This window comes from Cervus canadensis, chromosome 21, assembly GCF_019320065.1.
Source record: "Cervus canadensis isolate Bull #8, Minnesota chromosome 21, ASM1932006v1, whole genome shotgun sequence".
NCBI classification, from domain to species: Eukaryota; Metazoa; Chordata; class Mammalia; order Artiodactyla; family Cervidae; genus Cervus; species Cervus canadensis.
In genome coordinates, this window is record NC_057406.1 from 31,254,996 (window position 1) to 31,276,894 (window position 21,899).

At 34.0% G+C, this 21,899-nt stretch overlaps 1 protein-coding gene across 1 annotated transcript in view; it reads left to right on the top strand.

Annotated features, from left to right (window-relative positions):
- The window catches only part of ETNK1 (ethanolamine kinase 1), a 53,338-nt gene extending 32,241 nt beyond the window's left edge, over positions 1 to 21,097 (top strand). Inside the window, exons 5-8 of the mRNA XM_043440142.1 lie at positions 6,339 to 6,422; positions 8,227 to 8,387; positions 14,956 to 15,029; positions 15,349 to 21,097. Coding sequence (XP_043296077.1) covers positions 6,339 to 6,422; positions 8,227 to 8,387; positions 14,956 to 15,029; positions 15,349 to 15,421 — 392 coding nt within the window. The 3' untranslated portion in view covers positions 15,422 to 21,097. The remainder of the gene's footprint in view (positions 1 to 6,338; positions 6,423 to 8,226; positions 8,388 to 14,955; positions 15,030 to 15,348) is intronic.
- Positions 21,098 to 21,899: the final 802 nt, after the last annotated feature.

The window sequence follows — 21,899 nt, forward strand, 5'->3', positions numbered from 1 at the left end:
AGTTTTAATTGTACTGTCAGGAGGCTCACTGAAATTAGAAACATAGACTGCAGAGTTCTTTAACTTATTGCCTTGTAGCATCTGAAATCCCAAGTTTTAAGTCTTTCAGAATTAAAATGGTTTCTACATAGAATAAATGATTAAGCTACATATTATGTTCACAAATGTGTTTGATTTGTTATCACTTAAGTCGTTCATGTGATTTGAGCTCAGGGCTTCACCATTTTGTACCCACCTATTGATACATAATAAAGTAATAAAACATAGTGTATTTCAGGAAACCCTTAATTTCTTGAAAGTACAAATTTTAAACTTCATGAATGTATATTGGATCATCTTGGTCTCTGCATGTACTTTTCAGCTATAATAACTTAGATTTTTATATAGTATAACTAGATTAAAAATCTCTTAAGTAACTCTTATCAGCAGATATATTATTCTTAAAAGAGTAATCAAACTCTTGAGTAACTTGAAAGAGAAGTCAAAAGGAATATAGATTTTGGAACCAAGCACTCTTGTGTGCAGATCCCTGCTCAATCACATATGGAAGTAGGTGGTATTAAGTCATTTTTATGTCTTCATTAAGTGTTTATATTTAATCCTTTACTGTCTGCACCAGAGTCCCCTAGGATACTTGGGGAAAATGTAGGTATCTGGGCTCCATCCAAGACTGTCTGAACAAAAATTTTTATGGATGGGCTTAAGACTTTAGGAAGTGCTGCTTATACTGTTGATAGTCTAGAAATTTTGTTTGCTCTGTTTGAGACTAGAGATAATAGCTACTCCAGATGGTTCCTGACAAGATTTTAGGTGAGGCATATAACATATATTGCACCAGACTAGGTACTTAACAGCTCTCAGTTGCAACTATTATACTGTGATAGAGTTGGCAAACTGTAAGGAGCTTTCTGTAAGGAGCTATGTAGTACATACTTCAGACTTTTCATCCCATATTATAGTCTCTGTTTCTACTATTAAGCTCTGTGTTGTGGCACAAACACAGCCATATATTGTTAGGCACTGGGTTGAATTTGGCTTGAGAACACATTGTTTGCCAACCCCTGTATTATGTTCATAGGAGATGTATTATACAAAGTGTATCTGATTCTGAAAAAGTAAAAATGGTAACTGTAAGCCAGAAGGATTTATGGCTTAGTAGTATGAGATGACAATTCAGGTTGTCTTTAAATGCAATTTGCAGATTTTATCTTAACCAATTCGAGTGATTAATTTAAAGTTAAAAATGTATATATATATATATGTATGTGTGTTGTACTTATTCATACGCACACAAACACAAACAGACTATGAGCACTCTCCAGTTTGTAGGCATTTTCACCTGCGAATGTTACAGGAACTGGTAGGCATCACAGAAGAAATCCTGCTTCTACCTGTTTTCATCATGTCAGTTGACAGGACTCAGGAATATGGGAGAAGAGTAAGCTTCCTTTCTGAAGTTGATGGTAGCTGTCAAGATTTTTGAAATGTTAGTCAGTGCCAGGAATTAGGTGGTTGGTAAGACAGCATCCCATTCCTTGGCTTCAGTGAAATGACATCTTAAAAAGGTAAGAAAAGTATACTTGATGACATGATGATAGAATTTGTTATATAATGATAAAACCAAAAGCAGTGACTCTTGCTCCAGAACTGTATGATAAGACTTATCAGTCTTCTTTTAAATTAATCAGCAATTAAAAAAGAATTTATACTAAGTGGAACAAATTTCAATATTGCTTATTAACTGCTTCAAATCTCGTATTTTAGTTTCAACTAATCCTTTAACTGCTGACAGAAGTAATCACTAAAGCTTTTGAGTTTGTTGTCTCATGTCTTGATCCTCTGTCAGAATGTTTACTGGTGGCTGTTTTGTTTCTTCTTTTTCCCAATTCATAAAGTGGAATTTGCTCAGTCGTGTCTGACTCTTTGTGACCCCATGGACTATAGTGTCCATGGAATTCAGGCAAGAATACTGGAGTGGGTAGCCTTTCCTTTCTCCAGGGGATCTTCCCAACCCAGGGATCAAACCCAGGTCTCCTGCACTGCAGGTGGATTCTTTACCAGCTGAGCCACCAGGGAAGCCCCCCATTCATAAAAACTTCATAAAAAGCTTAAGACCTAATATGTAACTTTAAATGGCTGTCATTGATTATTTTTTTCTGTCAGCAAATGCAGGAAGCTAATGTATAACTGTTTAAGGAAACAAAGCTTTTTTGGGCAATTACAGAGTAAGCTAGGTTTGTTTTCAGAGTTTTAAACAATATAATTAGAAAATGGGTGAGTCACCATTTGTAGTCATTTGATTGACTCTAAAACTTACTTACTTTATTATTATTTCATGAAAAAGCATGGTGGTGGTTATTTTATTGATTTTTAACAAGAGGTTTTTTTTTGTTAGTTTTATTTTTAAATTAAAATTTGTTAGCATATATTTTCCAGGGTAGAATATTATGAAGTATAGCCTTAACCTTGTTTTACCTTGTAGTCTAAATCACTATTTAGCAAAAAATAAAATATCCCTAAATCACATAATAAAAAACTTAAATGGACTGTAAAAACTAGTTACTAGTTTAGAATTTTTTCTTTACTCATACATTCACTTCCACTGTATGTTCAACCATATACTTGAGTAAGAATGTCAGAAATGCCATACTTTGTTCCTTAGTGTTTCATACTTATCTCCCCTGCTCCCATTTAAACGTGTGTTATCACTGTGTCTGAGCATTCTCTGAAAAATCTCCATTTATTAATATTTCACTAGCATTTGACTACTTCCTGTGTGCTAGGGTTTGCTCTGTGGATTGCATGAAGAAAGGTGGAAGGGACCTGCTGCCCCTCCTACTGCCCCTCCAGGAAACGATGGAGGAGTCAGATAAGAAAACGGATGTTTACATTCAGAACGATGAGTGCTGGGGTGAAGGTGTACATGTCCAGGGTAAAGTTACTGGACTCCAGAGAAAGAAATGAAAGGAAACTTTCCCAGAATAGAGTACTTCCTTTTTCTGCCTAAGAGAGAAAACATTTTACCAATTTGAGTATAATCGTGGTTACTCTTTCTCTCTTCTCTTCTTGCCTTACATAACATTGTAGAGCAAGTAGGGTGAATTGGAAACATTTTCAGGTTCTCATATTGATTATTTTGCTTTTAATCCTTTTTTCCTTAACAACAACAAGTAAAGGAGTCCAAATGAATGCATCATGTGAATTATATAGCCTTCGTTAATTAACTTTTTTTGGTTTTAAAGTACTTTAAATATTGTTTAAACTGTACTGAGATTTGAACAATTTATTTAACTCAGAGTGGACTTCAGTTCCTGTGAAGTTAAAGAAACATAGTAATAAAAGAAAAAGTAGCTTTTGAAAAAACAAGATAGTCATGCCATATGAGCTATTAGTTATTAATAGTGATGTGGATGTTTCTCTAAATAATTTATTTTTAGAGAAATTTTAGAATTCAGAAGTTAAATTTGTAGAGGAAAAAAGTTCAGGGTACTTTTTTTTTTTTCTTGTAGGAAAGCATTTTCCAGTAATTTGATTTTTCTGGCACCCAAAATAAGGAAAGCAGGCTTCTTTAATTATACTTTGTTGCAGAAGATTAAATTTAAGGTTGAGTTCCACTTTGTTTGCAGTAGTTTGAAAAGAATAGTTAATGCAGATTAAAAAAAATTTTTTTTTCCTTTTAAGCTTTGTGTCTTGTAAAATGTGAGTTTGCCAAATTTTCTTCATCTGCTACAGATTAGGTATGCCATTGTTGCTGCCATGTGGCGGCGCACCCGTGCTTCTTAAACGCACTGACTGGAGGTTTATCGCATCACTTGTTCACATGCACGGAGCCTGGTAACAGCCTCATCTGTATCTTGTTAGCTTCATTTTCTTATTTTTAAAATTTCATTATTTATAAACTCAACATAGCATTTAAAAATAAAGGCTAGTTTTAATGAATTAATGCTACTACAAAAAGTCATTGCTAAAATTTTCATACTGAAACAGATTTTAACTTTTGTTAAAATGATCTATGCTTTATTTAAATTGTATATACTCTATAAGCAGGCATGTTTTACCTGCTGTTTTATTTATATTTGCCAAATTCTAAATATGATTTTGAAAATTGAAATTGAAGCTTTTGTTTATGTGGCTAAAGTAAGCTTCAGGACTGGGCTGTGTATTTTTATTGGCATGTAACAGTTTGTATGAGCTCTACAAGAATTTGTATTTAAAGAGCTAAAACAATCAACAGCTGTAATTTGAAAAATTGTTTATTAAAATTGTTCGGTTGACTCAGTAAGACAACTTGGTAAATCCTCTGGAATCCTCATATTTTGAAGTCTGGGTGGGTAGATAGGTATTTCCCAAATCATTATGTTTAGTCTCTTTCATCCTAATCTTTTTAAACTATCATTTTTTTTCTCCTTAATGTTTATTGTAAAGAATAAAGGATAAAAGGTCACTTGTCTACCATCTGAAATGAAACCAAAAAAATGTTTTGTTTTGGTTTATTTCCACCATCTTTTTCCCCCTATGTATTATGCTTCTTTTTTTTTTTCCTTCTCTCTTCAGGCATATTTTTAATAATTTGGATCACTGTGTTTACTATTTTGTATCTTTTGTCATATAACATTTGTAATTCTCCTGGCCATTAAATAATTTTTGAAAATGAAATTTTTATCATGGCTGCAAAGTATTTTGTCATAATGGTGGTCTTTACCCTGTCATTCCCAAGGGTACCTAGAAGAAAATTTTTAAATAGATTCTGACTTTCCATTTTGCAACTTATTGGTGAAATGATTTGGTTAAAGCTTGTTCTGTCCTCCCATTCTGGAGGTTAGTGAAGTGATTTGGTTAACTTTAAGACTTTCAGCGGGATAGTTTTTGTTTCTTCAAGAATGTAAATTGGTTGAGTTGCAATGGTTTATGTAGTCACCAGCTCTTAGAAACCTTATTTTGTCAATATGCACGTAGATTTTGGTAACTGGACTTTTATACTTTGATGATCTCACTTATTTTACTCTAGACTTGACTATTATGAAAGTTTTGGATTTTATATTAAATGCAATTATATTAATTTTTTTTTTGCTTTTGTGTCAAATTCTCCACTTGCTATTATACTTTTTTGGTCATATAATACTTTTCTGAGTTGGAATATGATCAATGTACAGTCCAAGATTAAACATATAAATTTGTAGCAACACATGATAGTTAAAAGGCTCTTTCATCTGGGAAAAGCCAGTGTATTTAAACCAGAAGTTTATTACCTCAGCTTGATGTTTTAAAAGATAGTGTAACTAGACACATGCTCTGTATTTTCTCAGTATCAGCAGCTTAGAAACTATTCTTACAGCCGTCTGTGTTCATGTATCCATTTTAACTGTTGAGCCTTTTGAGTTTGTGATCCCCTGGTGTAGACAGTGACCCATTTTGATTTTTTTTTCTTAATGTTTCTCTCTCCCTCCCTCCTTCCTTCCCTCCCTCCCTCCCTCTCTTTTCCTCATCTGTCTTTTAAAAAATAGGACCTATATCTGTGTTGAGCCAAATCTTCTAACTAATACTCAGTATTCAAAGATGAAGTTTCCTAAGCAGGAGTTTGTCCCTTGGGCGAATGGAACAGGATAGTCTGAAGAATTATAATAAAATTTGCATATATATCTATATAAAGCACTAATTTAGTATAGGAATCTTTTTAGTTTATGTAAAAATTTCTCAAGAAGAAAAAACAGCTTACCTTTGTTCCTTTTAAATGATAAAAGTGACCACCTTAATGCTGCTCAAGTAAGCTATTGGAAACCTTAATTATGTAGCGTTTCAAGAATATTTAAGAGTTTGATAGCAACTATCTTAACTTAGGGAGGTTCTGTTAATCAGCAAGTGTTATAGATTAAGTGCAGGACTCACAGAATTCAAACCTTTGAAAGTCTATGTATTTTTTCCATCTGTAAACTCACTGTTGGAATATAAATTTTTTGAGAAAATTGCGTAAATTTTTGTTTTCAAAGGTAGCTTTCATTTCTAACTAAACTTGAATTTTTCAGTAACTGATGCCCCCATGTGGTTAAATACATATTTGCTTTTGTTTGAATGTGGAGAGTGACTGTATTTTTTGACTTTTATTTAGTATAATGGACATTGATGTCCGCAAAGAAGCTGTTGACCTATGTACGTAATTTGAATTTTGTAAAGCTCATTGCCATAAAATTCACAGCCTTACCCTGTATTGTCTCAGAAGTGCATGTAACCAAGCACGTACAATGAGACAAGATATTGGAAGCTATTTAATTATAAATAGCATAGGGATTTTCTTATCCTATATGTGATTTCTTATGTCTTTGTTTTTGTGTCTCACATAGGTGATGTACAGTTCATTGATTATGAATATTCTGGATACAACTACCTGGCATATGATATTGGAAATCATTTCAATGAATTTGCAGGTAAAATCCAGCAGAGAACATGTTCCTCTAGTGGGGTAGCATATATAACTCTGAAAGGATGCTTTTAGAATTTTTTTTTTCTTTACAGAAGATCAACTTTGGGGTAGGAGCAACAATTTTTATTTTCATGACCATTTTGATTTTTCTTTATTATTAGAGGAAAGAGATGATGATGTCTTCCTTAATTTCTTAAGGAAAATAAGAGAAAAATAATGATTGTGGCTTTTGTTAAGAATTGACATAGTTGCTTCATAAATCTCATCTAATTTTTTCTACATACAATCCATGTTCTCAGTTTATAAATGAGTAAAGTAATTCACCAAGGTCACGGTAAAATGCAGAGAAGTAAGATTTGAAACCAACTTTTTTTTTTTTTTATCATTTAAAGGCCTTTGCTGTTTCCATTGTGTGTGAGTGAAAGTCACTCAGTCATGTCCAACTCTTTGCAACTCCGTGGACTATACAGCCCATGGAATTCTCCAGGCCAGAATACTGGAGTGGGTAGCTCTTCCCTTCTCCAGGGGATCTTCCCAACCCAGGGATCAAACCCAGGTCTCCCACATTGCAGGCGGATTCGTTACCAGCTGAACCACCAGGGAAGCCCTAGTGGAGAATTACATGGTCAGAGGAGCCTGGCAGGCTACAGTCCATGGGGTCCTAAACAGTTGGACACAGCTGAGTGACTTTGACTTCCCATTGTATACCTGGGCTTTTCGAATGCCATCTAACTCAAAAGCTCAAGAATTTATTTATTTATCTATAGGAAGGGAGAGTAGTTGTGCATAAAAAGAGTTATCACATGAATATGCTTCACTGGTGAGGATACAAAAGAGGAAGCTTCAGTGATCTTAATATGATTTTGTGTAGAAAAAAGTTGAAAAAGGTAGAATTTGGATATGCAAATAGAAAGGAGGGCACTGCAGGAAGAAGGAAGAAATCTTCAAGGTGAATATACCTATTCCTGTAGGATATAAAAATCCATGAAGGAGAATAGAGTGTCATAAGACCAGAGAAGTAAGTTTGGATCAACTTAGGATCAACTTGAATGCTAGGCAAAATACTAGGAACTCGATTAGTATTTTTCAAACTGCACATCATGAGATCAGATGTGTAGGGGAATTAATTAAAGCAAAGAATGTAAAAGAAATAGAAAATATCACAATTGGAAGGTGTAGTTAGGGTAAATATTGTTTCATGAAATTTAGTATCAGGTGCGTGTGTAAGGCTTCAATATAAAAATGTATTTATAGTTTTCAGTAGTGGTCCAGTAGTTAGGACACTGTGCTTCCAATGTAGGGGGTGCAGGTTCAATGACTGGTTGGGGAACTGAGAGACCACATGCTTCGTGGCCAAAAAACAAAAAATATAAAGGTCTATCCACTTAAAAAGTGTATTTGTTACTTTGGGAGTAATGGTTAAAGAAGCTTCAGAGCCACAGTTCTAGAAAATGCTCTAGATGCTAGTGTGCATAAGAATCAAGAATCTCCTGAGGTGCTGAGGTAAATGATTTGTGACACCTGGTGGTAGGTGGTTCAGGTTTCACATTTTGAGGAAAAATTGAGGCAGTGAAAATTGATTATGGTGATCAACTGTATTGTGTATTAGAATTTAATTAGGAATATGTTATGATTGGTTTCTTATTTTAATAAATGCTATTTACTTAATAATATCTAGTGTTTTAGCAAAAAATGGAGACATTTAATAATTTTTTTCTGAAAAAACAGGTAGATGGTGCGCATTATTAAAGTAGACAGAAGATATGTCATGTGTTTTAAAAAAATCTCTGTGTATTTTTCTATTTTAGGTGTGAGTGATGTAGACTATAGTCTTTATCCAGATAGAGAACTACAGGGCCAGTGGCTGCGTTCTTACCTTGAAGCCTACAAAGAATATAAAGGTTTTGGGACTGAAGTTACTGAAAAGGAAGTAGAAATACTCTTCATTCAAGTCAATCAGTTTGCTTTGGTAAGTTTAAATTTAAGTAATTAATGAAAGGTTCTTGATACAATGTTAATAGCGTAAAAAAAGTTTTCCATCATTTTTTAAGCAGTTCCCATTTTGAGTTTTGTGAACTTGTTAGTTGTTTAATGACAAAACAAGAGTGTTTAAAATTCCCCCACTGTAATGCCTTTGAGGACAAAGATTTTATTTCATTCACTACTGTATCCCCAGCCCCTAGAACAGCAATGCCAAACTACAGGTTAAGTGCTCAATAAAATTATTTGTTCAATAAATGGATTTGAGTTAGAGTTAGGATTAAAGTGTGAAGCACTTTTTAAAAATACCGAATTCTCTTTATTTATGTTATAAAAAAACATAAGGATAGATTTATGAGAAGTGAGGTTATTTCCAGAATACATGTAATCATCGCATGAACTTGTCACGTTAACATGATTAAAAGTAGATTGGAAGAACCAGTAGAACTGTGTTCATAACTGCACAGTATTTTGTCTTCATGACCTTCTTTTGATAAGCAGGTATTTCCCACATCTTTGGTATTTTAATGCTCTGTTATTTTCAAGGCCCACCTCTCTTTACTCTAAATGCATCTACTTTTTCAAAATTTAATTAATTTAAATTATCTTTTGAGAATGACATGATGCCATTAGAGTGAGCTTTCAGCTAAGGTATTGAGACAATTTGAATATTGGGTTGCAGTTCTTTTAGCTACTATGTCTTTTTAGCTTTAATACAGTTCTCTACAATTGACACGGGAATTGCTTGCTATGTAGTCTTTACAGATAGACCCTAGTGCTGGCTCATGGGTGTACTGTTTCCATAGTATTAAAAGCAGCATTTCTCCAGAGCCATTCAGAATATATCTTAAGAGGATGCGCTGAAATGTGGCTTCTTTACCTACCGTTCTGACAACTTTAGGGCATTAATGACATATTCTTCATTTGGTCCTAGGATGCCTGCTGTTTCTATTTATTCTTTTTTAAGCATGATCTTAAAGTAGAGAATATAGGGTTTTCTTAACAATAATGGCATAATTGCTACATCCAGTTAAAACTCTTAAGTCCTTATCTTACTTTATCTGTCCCTAGCATTTGACAGTATATTTTCCCACTGGCCCCAGGTTTTTATTTGTTAGTTTTTGTGGCACCATTTTTCCTTGGTTTTTCTCTTTTGTGCTCTCCTGCTTGTCTGCTTCTCTGGCTGTCCTTTCTTCTTACTCTTCCTCTAATTCTCTTGCCTTCTAAGTGTTTCCTAGTGTTCAGATTTGGGGCTCTGCCCCATTTTCTTTCTTTCTTTTTTTTTTGGCAGTGCCACACAGCTTGTGGGATCTTAGTTCCCTGACCAGGGATTGAACCTGGGCCCTTAGCAGTGAGAGTGCCTAGTCCTAGTCACAGAACTACCAGGGAATTCCCTACTTGACATACTTTTATTGAGTGATCTAGTTCCCTGGCTTTTCCTGCCCTTTCTCTTAATGATTACAAGTTGAGTTTCCTCCCACTATCAAGCTCCAGATCTGGACTGTTATCTCTCCAGGGTCCCATTAGTATTTGACCACAATGTGTCCAAACTTGAATTTTATTTTTGGCATCCTGTCCAGTTTCCCATTATTTATTTTTTACTGTACTGTTTTAACTTAATTAAAATGATGTGCATTCTGTTGCTGTATTCTGAAACCAGGAAAGAAGGAATTATCTTTCAAGTGTTCCTCTTCTCACACTTTTTCTATTTTCAGGTTCTTTTTTTTTTTTTTGTGCCTGAAATTCAGTCAATTCCAACCCTTTTCTCCTTAATTGCATGACCTATGATTAAGGACTTATATCTCTCACCTATGTTAGTCTTTACTTGTCTCTTCACCTTGAGGTTTTTTCTGTCTGTAATTCATACTCTACGTTTTAAAAGTGAACTTTGTAATAACTAGAATCTAATTTATGAATCTGATTGTGTCACTTTTCTACTTTATGTCTCCCCATGACTTACAGAGTGACATACAGATGATGGCATCTACAGATTTTCTTATTTCCCACTGTATCTCTCACATCCCACTTCCTCCTCTGGCAGAGTCATCATGTTTTCTAAACACTCCAAGGTGTTTTAAGCCTGTATGCTTTTGTATAGATTATTTCTTTCTACCTAGGATGCCCTTTTCCCTGTATTTTCTGGCAAGTTCCTCTTATTCCTTATGGATGTGTCTTAAAAACATCTTTCCTCCTCCTCCTTTGATCACTTGTTGTGAAGAAGACAGCACTGACGTACATTATAAGACTGTTTTGATAAGGGAGGAAAAGAGGTTTGAGTAATCAGATCAAGGTGTAGATGTTTTAAATAAATAAATGGTTATGTGAAAGTCACTCAGTCATGTCCGATTCTTTGAACCCCATGGATTATACAGTCCATGGAATTCTCCAGGCCAGAATATTGGAGTGGGCAGCCTTTCCCTTCTCCAGGGGATCTTCCCAACCCAGGGATCAAACCCAAGTCTCCCACAATGCAGGCGGATCCTTTACCAGCTAAGCCACCAGGGAAGCCCCCAAATAAATGGTTGGTCAATGTTTATTCCTCAGGGCATGGTCAGACTTTTAAATATTAAAAGACTTCACTTGTTATTGATTGTTTACTATAATTAATTAATGTTGAAATGATCACAAACAAAAGTAGGTATTTGCACTATAAAACCAAATAGATAATGCGTGGGTTTTTTAAGCTCTGACAAGTTTTTAGACACATTGTTGGCAGACTTCAGATTCTAAGTAAAGTTATATTGTGAATAATTATATATTTATAAACATATAACTGTATTATTTATATATAATATATTAAAGTTATATGAGGTTTTCAGGAAAGAGTTTGAGAATTTAAGTTATTTGTTCACTATATAAAGCTTCTAATATTTCTTGGCAACAGATGTGGGTAGGCTAGGAATATGCCTTTTGATAGACTTACATATCTGTAACTTCCAAATCTGAGAGAAATAGTAAATCATAGAATCACAGATTATTATATTAGTTGTACTTCAGTATTCTCACTTTTCTATTTTTGAGAATGCAAATAATAAATGGACTGTTTCCTCACTTTCCTTTTTATTCATATAGGAGTCTAATATAGATATAATTTTTTCATTTTTCAGCCTATAAAAGGTGTTAACCTACCAAAATAAGTGAGGTTTTATGTATAATGCTTCTCTAGTATAGAATCATTTAGTTATTTTACATTACTGTATGAATAAAAATTGAGAAATACAGTTGATAACAGTGCTTGAAACATTGGGGAGAGCTGTTTTGATGTTATTTTTAGGTGTAGAATTTTCCCTGATTTTAGTTTTCCTACTACAAAACCAGACTATTAGAAAGAGATGATACTATTTGCAGATGATTTTTTATGTTATTAGTGTTCTCAAACTTTTTGGTCTCATTACCCTCTTTTATACTTTAAAAAAATTTTTGAAGACCTCTGTGAGACCTTGTTTATATGGTTTAGTTATCAATATTTACTATCTTGGAAATTAAAACAAATTTAAAATATTTACTAAATATATATATATTTTAAAAGCTCAGATTAACATAAACAGCATTTTAAAAATTAAAAATAACTATTTTCCAAAGCAAAAAATACTTCAGTGAGAAAAATGACATAATTTTATACTTTTGCAAATTTCTCTGATGTCTAACTTGACAAAAGCTAGACTGTCATATTTGCTTCTGCATTTCATCTCATATAATGTGTTGTTTTCTCTGAAGTGTATGAAGATAGTCCTGTTTCACACACATATGTTGTTGGGAAGGAGAAGTATTTTGCCTTTTCAGAGAATTGTGGATATTCTTTTTTTGATGCTTCACCAAAATTCAATAAGTAATAGTTTCTTAAAGGTTAGTAGTAATGTTTAATAGTAGTAGTAATATGTTAATCTGAGCATATCAGTTAACTTTTGTACTCTATTACATTAAACTCCGTTAGTTTATCTTACACTTTGAATGGCTCTTATACCAGTGTGTGATTTTGTAATTTTAATGTCATTCATTAGTTATTTGGAAAATATGGATTTATTAAATTGTATAACCTTCTCAAAGTTGATACATCTCATTATATATTGAAAAATTGCACTTATTTATATCACCACCAATATCAGAAAAATATTAAGCACTTTATTGAGAAGCTGATAATCTCACAGAGTTGAACACAGATTTTCCAGTGTTCTAATTTAGGTTGAATCGTCTTAAGTCTATCATTGGCAACAAATACTGTCAGTTATTTTCATTGAAATGACAAGTTTTCTTTTTTTATATTTGAGAAATGTCTGCCAAATACCCAAGTCTAATAACTAGTTCTTATGTCAGTTGTTCTTTCAAGTAAAAATGATATTCCATTAAAATTGTGCAAGTTTAGGTCACAACTCAATCATATGTGTGTTACCTTGAGACAGTCGTCATACTTCGGGTAGGCGTCAGCCGTGCTTTGTGTGTGCGTCCTGTATCATCTCACAGAATATCATGTGTTCAGGGGTGGAGATGTAATAAGATTAATAGTTTTAATGGCTTCTAAAGTACATTCTTTAGTGAGACTGTATTTATACTGTGAGTGTGTGGTGGTAAAGAATAAGACTATTATACTAGTACGGTTTGGTGTACCCGCTGCCTTGGCTTATGTTAAGGGACCAGGAGCTTCACCCATTATTGCTTTTCCATTACTGCAAATGTAAACAGAGTCATAAAGACAAGTAACATATTAGTATTATTATGAAAATAGTTTTGGGCCTCAGAATCTTCCATGGATTCATGGACCACTTTGAGAACCTCTGACTTAGACTTTCAAAAGAAGGAGGGCATGTCATAATTCACCTTTCAATACCTGACACACATCCTTAGATAGAAAGAAGACCATTTCTTAAAGTCTTCCTCATTTTTGTCGTTCTGGTTTTGTGTAATTATAGTAATTAACATTTTATTGGATGTTTGTTGTATGCCGGGTGTAAATACTATTAGCTGCTCTGATGTGGTTCTCCCCTTCCCCCACCCCCAACACACACACACACACACACACACACACACACGCACTAAGCAGTTCTCAGCAGGCAGTGATGGGGTGTCTTACATATTCTACTCAAGACTGACGTCCACCTGGAGATAGTGTCACATTCTGTAAGTTCAGGGTTCAGTCCCACAAGACTGTGCCCTCACCCCTTTAGATGCTACTTGCAAGTCTAGGGTGTTATTGGTGCTTCTTACCAACTGACTATAAATGGGAGGTTTCCACAATTCCCTCCTTGGGGCCTATTAATTTGCCAGAGTGGCTCATGGACCTTAGAGAAATGTTTGCATATGTACACCAGTTTATCATTAAGGATATTATAAGGATACAGAAGAAAGCTCGATGAAGAAGTATGGTAGAGTGAGGTCTGGAAGTGTCCTGGGTTCAGGAACTTCTGTTCCGTGGAGTTTAGGGTAGAACACAACTCTCCCCTCCACAGCGTGTGCATAGGTTGTGGTTTGTGAAATCTGGAAACTCGCCAGACCCCTTCCTTTTAGGTTTTAATGGATGCTTCATTACAGAGGCAAGATTGATTAAATCATTGGCCATTGATTTATCTCAGTCTTCAAGCTCCTCTTCCTTCCCCAGGGGTGTGGAGGTGATGGGTTGAAAGTTGCAACCATCTAATCTCCTGGTTGGTTCCCCCTAGCAACCAGCCCTCAAGTGTAGCATCTTTCCAAAAGATACCTCAGTAAAAGGCACTTGTTAAGAATAACCAGACATTCTTTTCACTTTTATGGCTCTGGAACTAATTTAGGAACCAATGACAAAAGACCAGATATTATATAAAAAATGCTCCCAGTTGCTTTATGCTTAGGAAAGTCCAAGGAGCCCTGAACCAGAAACAGTGAATGTAGATCAGATGTTTATTTCTTATTATAAATGATCACACCTGCATTTTACTGATGAGGAAACAAAGATGCAGAGAGGTTAATTAAGTTGCTTACAGCCACACACCTAGTAATTTTTTTTCTAGTTATGGTATTTCTGGTTACAATAGAATATTTCTTGGGAAGTGAAGTTTTATCAGAATCTTAAATTACCATGTCTAAATGAAAATAGATTTTAGTAAAGCATAGATACAAAATTATTGTGCAGCTCCTAATTATACCGGAGAAGGCAGTGGCACCCCCACTCCAGTACCCTTGCCTGGAAAATCCCATGGATGGAGGAGCCTGGTAGGCTGGGGTCCATGGGGTCGCTAAGAGTCGGTCATGACTGAGCAACTTGACTTTGACTTTTCACTTTCATGCCTTGGAGAAAGAAATAGCAGCCCACTCCAGTGTTCTTGCCTGGAGAATCCCAGGGACGGGGGACCCTGGTGGGCTTCCGTCTATGGGGTCGCAGAGTCAGACACGACTGAAGTGACTTAGCAGCAGCAGCAGATAATTGTGCACTTCCGTATTACCTGTGTTGTAGATACTTTGTGTTAAAAAGGCATCAAGAAAATATTATGCATGGAGTTGATGAAAGAGGAAAAACTTACAATTTGATATTTATTTTAAAAAGAAATCCATCATCATAATTCTTAATTTTTCTTTCCTTCTTTTAGGCTTCTCATTTCTTTTGGGGATTGTGGGCTTTGATTCAAGCCAAATACTCTACTATTGATTTTGATTTCCTTGGGTAAGTTTAATTTTATTGTATGCATTACATTTGTCTCTACTCTTTTTGGATTCATTTTAGAATCCATAAGGGACATATAGCTATTATTTTTAGTCAGATGTTACAGAGTTGCATGCATTTAATAGTTGGTTTGCAAGGAAATTGGTATAATCTGTTAAATGTTCTCAGTATTAGAAAAGTGTCCAGTAGGTGGTGCAATAAACTAAAAATATGTCCTTTTAAATTTTAAGACTTAAAACAACTTAGAAGGGTGAGTGAAAATAAAGGAAGGATTAAGGTTTTTAGCTCTAATTCTGTTGTTACTCTCCTTTCTCGATAGGTATGCAATTGTTCGTTTTAACCAGTACTTTAAAATGAAGCCTGAGGTTACTGCATTAAAAGTGCCCGAGTAAAGAAGACATTTAATTATTCTTAAGTAGCTGAACAATGCTTGTGGATCTTTAAGAAATTCCAAAAAGTCAATATTTGTTAAAATTCTTTTAATTTGGTTTTCTTGCTTTACAAATTATGCCTTGTAACAACCAATTTATTTTTTAAATAGTCTGAATGATGTCAAGAAATATACCTACTGCTTTCAGTATGTGGTGGGTTAGAAGTTTGTTAAATTGGCAAAAAGATACAAAGATGTCAGTTTAATCCTTTTATAATTTAATCTATGTTATATGTGAATTATTTATTATAAATTTAACATGAATTTTGTGACTGCTTTCATCTGTTTCATCTGTTTGTTGAGTGTAAGCAATGAAAAATTTCCAGAGAAAAAAATTTTTTTTGTTACGTTTTACTTTAATAAGATTAATTTCAGTAAAGATTTTTGGTGTTTGGTGTAACCTTTCTGACGCACTGTAAGTAAACTGAATCATTTACTCTTGAAATGCCAGACGCTGGTTTAGACAACTTAGAATGTTCATAGAAAAACATGTTTAGGAGAGTGAAATGCATTCACTGTCTATGCTCCTAGTCCATCTTTCTGAAGTATTGGAAAGCATTTTGGAGGGGGGATCATCTTAGAATTTAAATTTCCCTCTTCTTACATAGTCTGGCAGAATAAATATTAATATTTACCATATAATCCTGGAATAGATAAATGGTGGTTTTGTTACCAAAATCTACATTAAATAATGTTTTCATGTACTATGTATGGTCATTTAAGGTAAAGTTTGTTTTTAAAGTTTTACTGTATCAATTTGTTTCTAACCAAAAATTTTGTTTCACTTATTGGGATATTCTGTATTTTGTTTGTTATTAAATAGTAGCTAGTACAGCAGTTACTAATTTTTGAAACAAAGGTAGAATGCTTATAATATTTGGTAACAAGAAAATGTCATTTAGATGAATTCTTTTTTACTTCTCCAGATTCATTCCTTACACTGTGGCTTTATGTTTTAGTTTGGCTTCTGTGTCTTTAGAATGATAGTAAATGATTACTTGATAACATGTAGTTTCAGAGAAATAAGTTGAGGTGGTTAAAAGAATTAAATAAGGAACATTTAGAACATCAATCCTCTATACTTAAAATCTGATATAACAGTGTGAATTAAGCAAAAATACTCATGGTAGGAGGGCTTCTGTTTATTTTGATTTCTTTTGATTTTGTTTGTTTTTGTCTGTTTGTGAGAGGATGACAGTTATTATTTGGAAGGAACTTGTGTCTTTGGGATAGATAAGCAAACTTCAAGTTTTGAAGACTGCTGTGTGGAGTTGAGCAGTCATGGTTAACTTTGCTTAGAAAATTAGTCTGAGAAGCTTTGCACACTTTGGTCACATAAGTGCCCATGTACAAGGTTGGCTTAATGGATCTGCATATTCAGAATATGTAACTGCGAATTTATCCTCTGTGAAATCTGGGGAGTCTGATGTATTATTCCAAATGACTTATACTCTCAGATAAGTGCTTTAAAATACTTGGATTAGCTCAAGATGTTTAAAGCTAATAAAGTTAAATAGAAACACAGGCATTTAAAATGGTAAATTCTAGTTACATGAATAGAATCTTAAAATCTGTTTGAATCTATAACAGTGTTAGCCACGATTTGTTTCCTACCTCCCCAATGTTGCAAATGTTCGTTTCTGTTTTTATAAACCCTATTACTGTTGGATCAGTAGAATTTTACCTAATTAACTAAAGGAAAGGAACCAATTAAACAGTTAATAGCTTTTGATAGAATGTTAAGAGTGAACTTGAGAAATTGTTTTTGGTGGAATTTTCATCTTTGGCTGGAACATTTTCTTAGAACATTTTCTTAGAATGAAGAATATGTAGGACTGGAGTTTTTTTGTTTTTTGTTTTTTTTTTGCTTTCTGACTTCTTAAAAGTGCAGCAGTGTATATCTTGGAGAACGGTGGGAGGAGAGGAGATCACTTTTCTGTCTTCCTCCATATTCTTCAGACTGTTTTGAATAGAGATTCACTGAGCCATTGCTGGTAGACTGTGCATAGCTGCTCGCTGTGATACCGTTGTAAGTGGTTCAGAGAGATTCAGGAAGTGAATGTAAAGGGGAATAAAGACTCTCACTTTAGCCCTAGGCAGTGGATCTTGAGAACAAAATAAGATACTTAAGATATTTCTCCCACTCTTTGGGGTATCATGATGTTCTCACTTCCTTTTCAGGTTTTGGGGATCATACTTCAGCCTCAAATAGAGTTCAAAATTGCTTCCGTTTGAATTGATCATTTAAGGGATTCTCAAGGGAAAACATCCCTCTAAAATTTGTCCTGTGGCTTGCTGAGATGTCTTTTGCCTTTTTATGTTAAGGAACTTGAATGCCTTACCTAATAACTGATAGTAAGCTCATTTTGTAAATATGAAAATGGTTGTTAGAGAAGTGGCATTCATGTACACTCATTGTTAGTCAGTAGACCATAGTGGCCTGGATGCTTATAAAACAAGCAGGATTCCACAGTTCTTTTCCCCTTTGTTCCTTACCTACTTGTGTGATCTTACCTGACCAGTAATACTTGACTTTTTTCCCTCCAGACCCCATACTACCACCACTTTCTGGGAATTAAAGAGATGTGGTAGTAAATCATATGTTCACGTGATCATTTGAGATCAATATGAGCACAAAACTCATCAACTAGGTCTGCCTGGAATGTATATAAAACAGTGTAAATAAAAGTTTGTAAATTAGTGTGAATTGTATCTTGCATATGAGATTGTGTATTGTTTTTGCATTCTCTTCCCTTTTGTAGACATTTTTCTGTAAGGGAATGATCCAGCTCTTTGGTTTTAGACTGGAAATAACCAACAGATGGGGCGGTACAGTGGGATAACAAGAGGAACTGGAAATAGGGTTATCCATTTTTGTTAATGTCAGTACTTACTTGTTTAGCCTCTCAGTGCCTAATATGACTTTTTTTTCATTCATTATTTGGCCGTTAGTTTTTGGGAGGTTAGATTCTTGCAAACATTAAATTAATACCCTGTAAGAATTCCATTCTTTGAGTCACGATTCTAAACTAAAGCAAATTAAAAATGCAGTTTTATGATTCCAAACTGAAGTATTACCCTTTTCTATTTTCAAGGCTGTTAACTTTTTTCTACCAAAAAAACACTTTCAATTTTTTATATATCTCAATATGACTCTGAAGTCCCATATGTACAAGGGAGATGATAAATAATAGCTTCTAGTTCAACTTAAGCATATCTCAGTTGGCTTCTCGAAGTATGAAATTGTTCTTTAGGGGATTGTAAAATACAGAAAAAGGTAGAACTGTTCTTTTAATGACTGCTAATTCCATTTTTGTGGAGCTAAGAATATTTAGTTTAACTTCATAAACGTATTATGAAAGCTTCCAGATTTAAAGGAAGAATTCCCCCTAAATGCTCTGAATTAAAAGTTAAAAACCTCCACTTTTAAAGTTATATAAGTATTTCTTTCTTACATTTTGTGTACCATTTTCAAAATCCTTCATAATGTAAATGAGAAAACTACCATTTTGATTTTCTGTTTTACATTGCTTTTAATAAGCATTTTATACTGCATTCCAAAGTGATATAGACAAGCTTTTAATATTAGTCAGTCATTCAATTAATAGAGTTAACAATGCTTTATGCTAGGAGGAAAGTTTTGTTATTGACAGCAACTTGCATCACTCAACACAAAAGGCAAATGCTAGTAAGTATTATCTATCAAGGAAAGTGAATTATAAGGATGTCCAAAAGCAACTTTAATTTTTATTTCAAAATTGATTTGCTCTGAATTTTATAATATAGTTCGTTAGATTTTAGAATGTGTTTGACTGGAAACTTAGTTACATATTAAGGCAATTTGTTTTTGTTTCTTTTTTTTAACAAAAGACATTAGTTATAGGAAACAGCCTTTTTTTTCTGTTACATACCACTTGTGTGATTACAGTGTTTTGTCTTAGGTTTGGTGTCTTCAGAGAGAAAAGTGTAGCGATTATTTTAAATGAATTTTCCCCCATCTTTGAAGTTTAGTGTGTAAATGTATTGCTCTAAAAGAAAATGCTCAAGTTTGCATTACTTGAGTACTTGAAAAACTGAAATTAATAAGTATATTAGATGATGAATTGAATTTTTCTGAACAGGTTTTACACTAAAGTTTTCCTTTCTGGATTATAATTTGAAATGGACAGATTTCAACTATTTGAATAGAAAAAATAATGGTAGTGCTTGTAGAAAAATACCTTTTTGAGTTGGAGGCATTCAGAAGTCAAGCTTTTAGTAGGGTTCTATCCTGAAATCTGCTTTCTCTTCTTTCGTATACTTAATGCACTTACGATGCTACTGATGTTACCAAACAGCCAGTTAAAATCTGTGTTCATTATGCATCCTATGATTTTTCTAGTTATGAAAAAAGTTGCTCTGTAAAATGCTCTTAATCCCTAAATGTAGACATATTTTTGTTTACATCCTGTCCATTAATGGTATTAATACCATTAATCATTTTGACAAAACACAAGGTGTTTATAAAAACTGAAAACATTATGTGTTATATTTGAACTAGTTAGTGAAGAGTAAGAAAAAGCTGGCTGATTTGAATTGTTCCATTAGTTAAATTTCAAAACTCTTAAGGAAGGGACTTTAAGAGAGAGACCATGATCTGATGATATCCATGAATACTAGATCCTATGAACTGGAAAAAGAACACCCCCCAAAAAAAAGCAGTGGTGGAAATAAGAGCACTTGCATGGTTGTGGTGTGCTGCTACCTAATTCATGTGGTGACACACGGACATTTTTATTGTTCAGTAATCTGAGGAAGTTTCCTGTTACTTCCGTGTACTAAAGTAATTGTAAATTGGGGGAATTTGCAAAGAGGAGAGTTTTAAACTCTGTTCTATTTAGGAGCCTTTGTATAGCTGGGTGAAGTTTCCAGGATTTGAACTATTTGAATTTTAAAATATACTATTATTTTAAGAAAGAAGACCTGGCATTATTCTATGTTCTTAAATGATAAAGACCTTATCAGTTTCAGAAGAAAAAAACAAAATTCATACCTGTCATTGCATTAGCTGTATGTTGAATTGGGAAATTGTGGCATAAAGGTTAAATTTGTGTTTATCAAATGTGAAACATAGTAGTATAATGCTGCTCTGTAAATACTGTAAGTGCTACAAATAGTCTCAGCACTGAAAATATATTGATACCTCTCAAATGAATGCAGCGTTTGAGGTAGGTGTATTTGATATGCCTCAGAAAGTATCTGAGTGTCTGAGAACTTGTAATCTGTTTGGTAATGAAGATACTTCCTGTTTTTTGTTGCTTACTTTCATGTTTCAAATTTAATTTTTACATTTTTACTGCTGTTAATTTAAGTAAAATTTGTTCTGTGGTTAAAATGGGGTTGTCAGTGAATAAAATTAAAAACAGCCTCATTCATGTAACTGCTTAAATAAAAATGCATTTTTGCTATATGTTCACAAACTTTTAATGAATCTGTATTTCTGTTTAAATACAAGTGATGTTTAGGCTTTATTTCTGTTTAATAAGGCCTTTTACCATTGATTAAATGAAGGAATGTATCTTTTTGAAGAGATTTATATTCTGTAAATAAAAATTGGTTGTAACAATAAAGTTGAGTTCTAACTGCTTGTATCCATAAATCTTGTGGCTTCAACTTATTTTTGTAGTTTTCCTTTTGTAGAAAAAGCTTTTCAGTGTCCATGTATAACTGTTTGTACATTTGAAGTTGTTCAGTTGCTCAGTTTTGTCTAACTCTTTGTTACCCCATGGACTGCAGCACTCCAGTCCCTGCTGTCCTTCACTGTTTCCTGAAAGAGTTTGCTCAAACTCAGGTCCATTGAGTCAGTGATGCTCTCCAGCCATCTCATCCTCTGTTGCCCCCTTCTGCCCTCAGTCTTCCCCAGCATCAGAGTCTTTTCCAATGAGTCAGCTCTTCACATCAGATGGCCAAAATATTGGAGCTTCAACTTTAGCATCAGTCCTTCCAATGAATATTCAGGGTTAATTTCCTTTAGGATTGAGTCCATACTGATCCCTCCAATATCTGATTCAACTTTCTAGAGTTCTTCCTTGCCTCTCCAAACAAATATTTCATATTTTTTCTTATTTCCTTATTCTGAAAATATAGATAAGTATTTTTGTCAAGAATACCATAGAAATGTATCCTTTTCAGTCTGTCTGATGAGATTGTTGTTGTTTAGTCGCTAAGTCACATCTGACTCTTTTGCCACAGCCTGCCAGGCTCCTCTGTCCATGGGATTTCCCAGGCAAGAATACCGGAGAGGGTTGCCATTTCCTTCTCCAGGGGATCTTCCCAATCCTGGGTTTGAACCCAGGTCTCTTGCTTTGGCAGACGGATTCTTTACCACTGAACCTCTTGGGAAGTTATGCGAGGTATAATATGTATGTTACTAGTGGTTTTAATCTTAGTTACTTGATTAA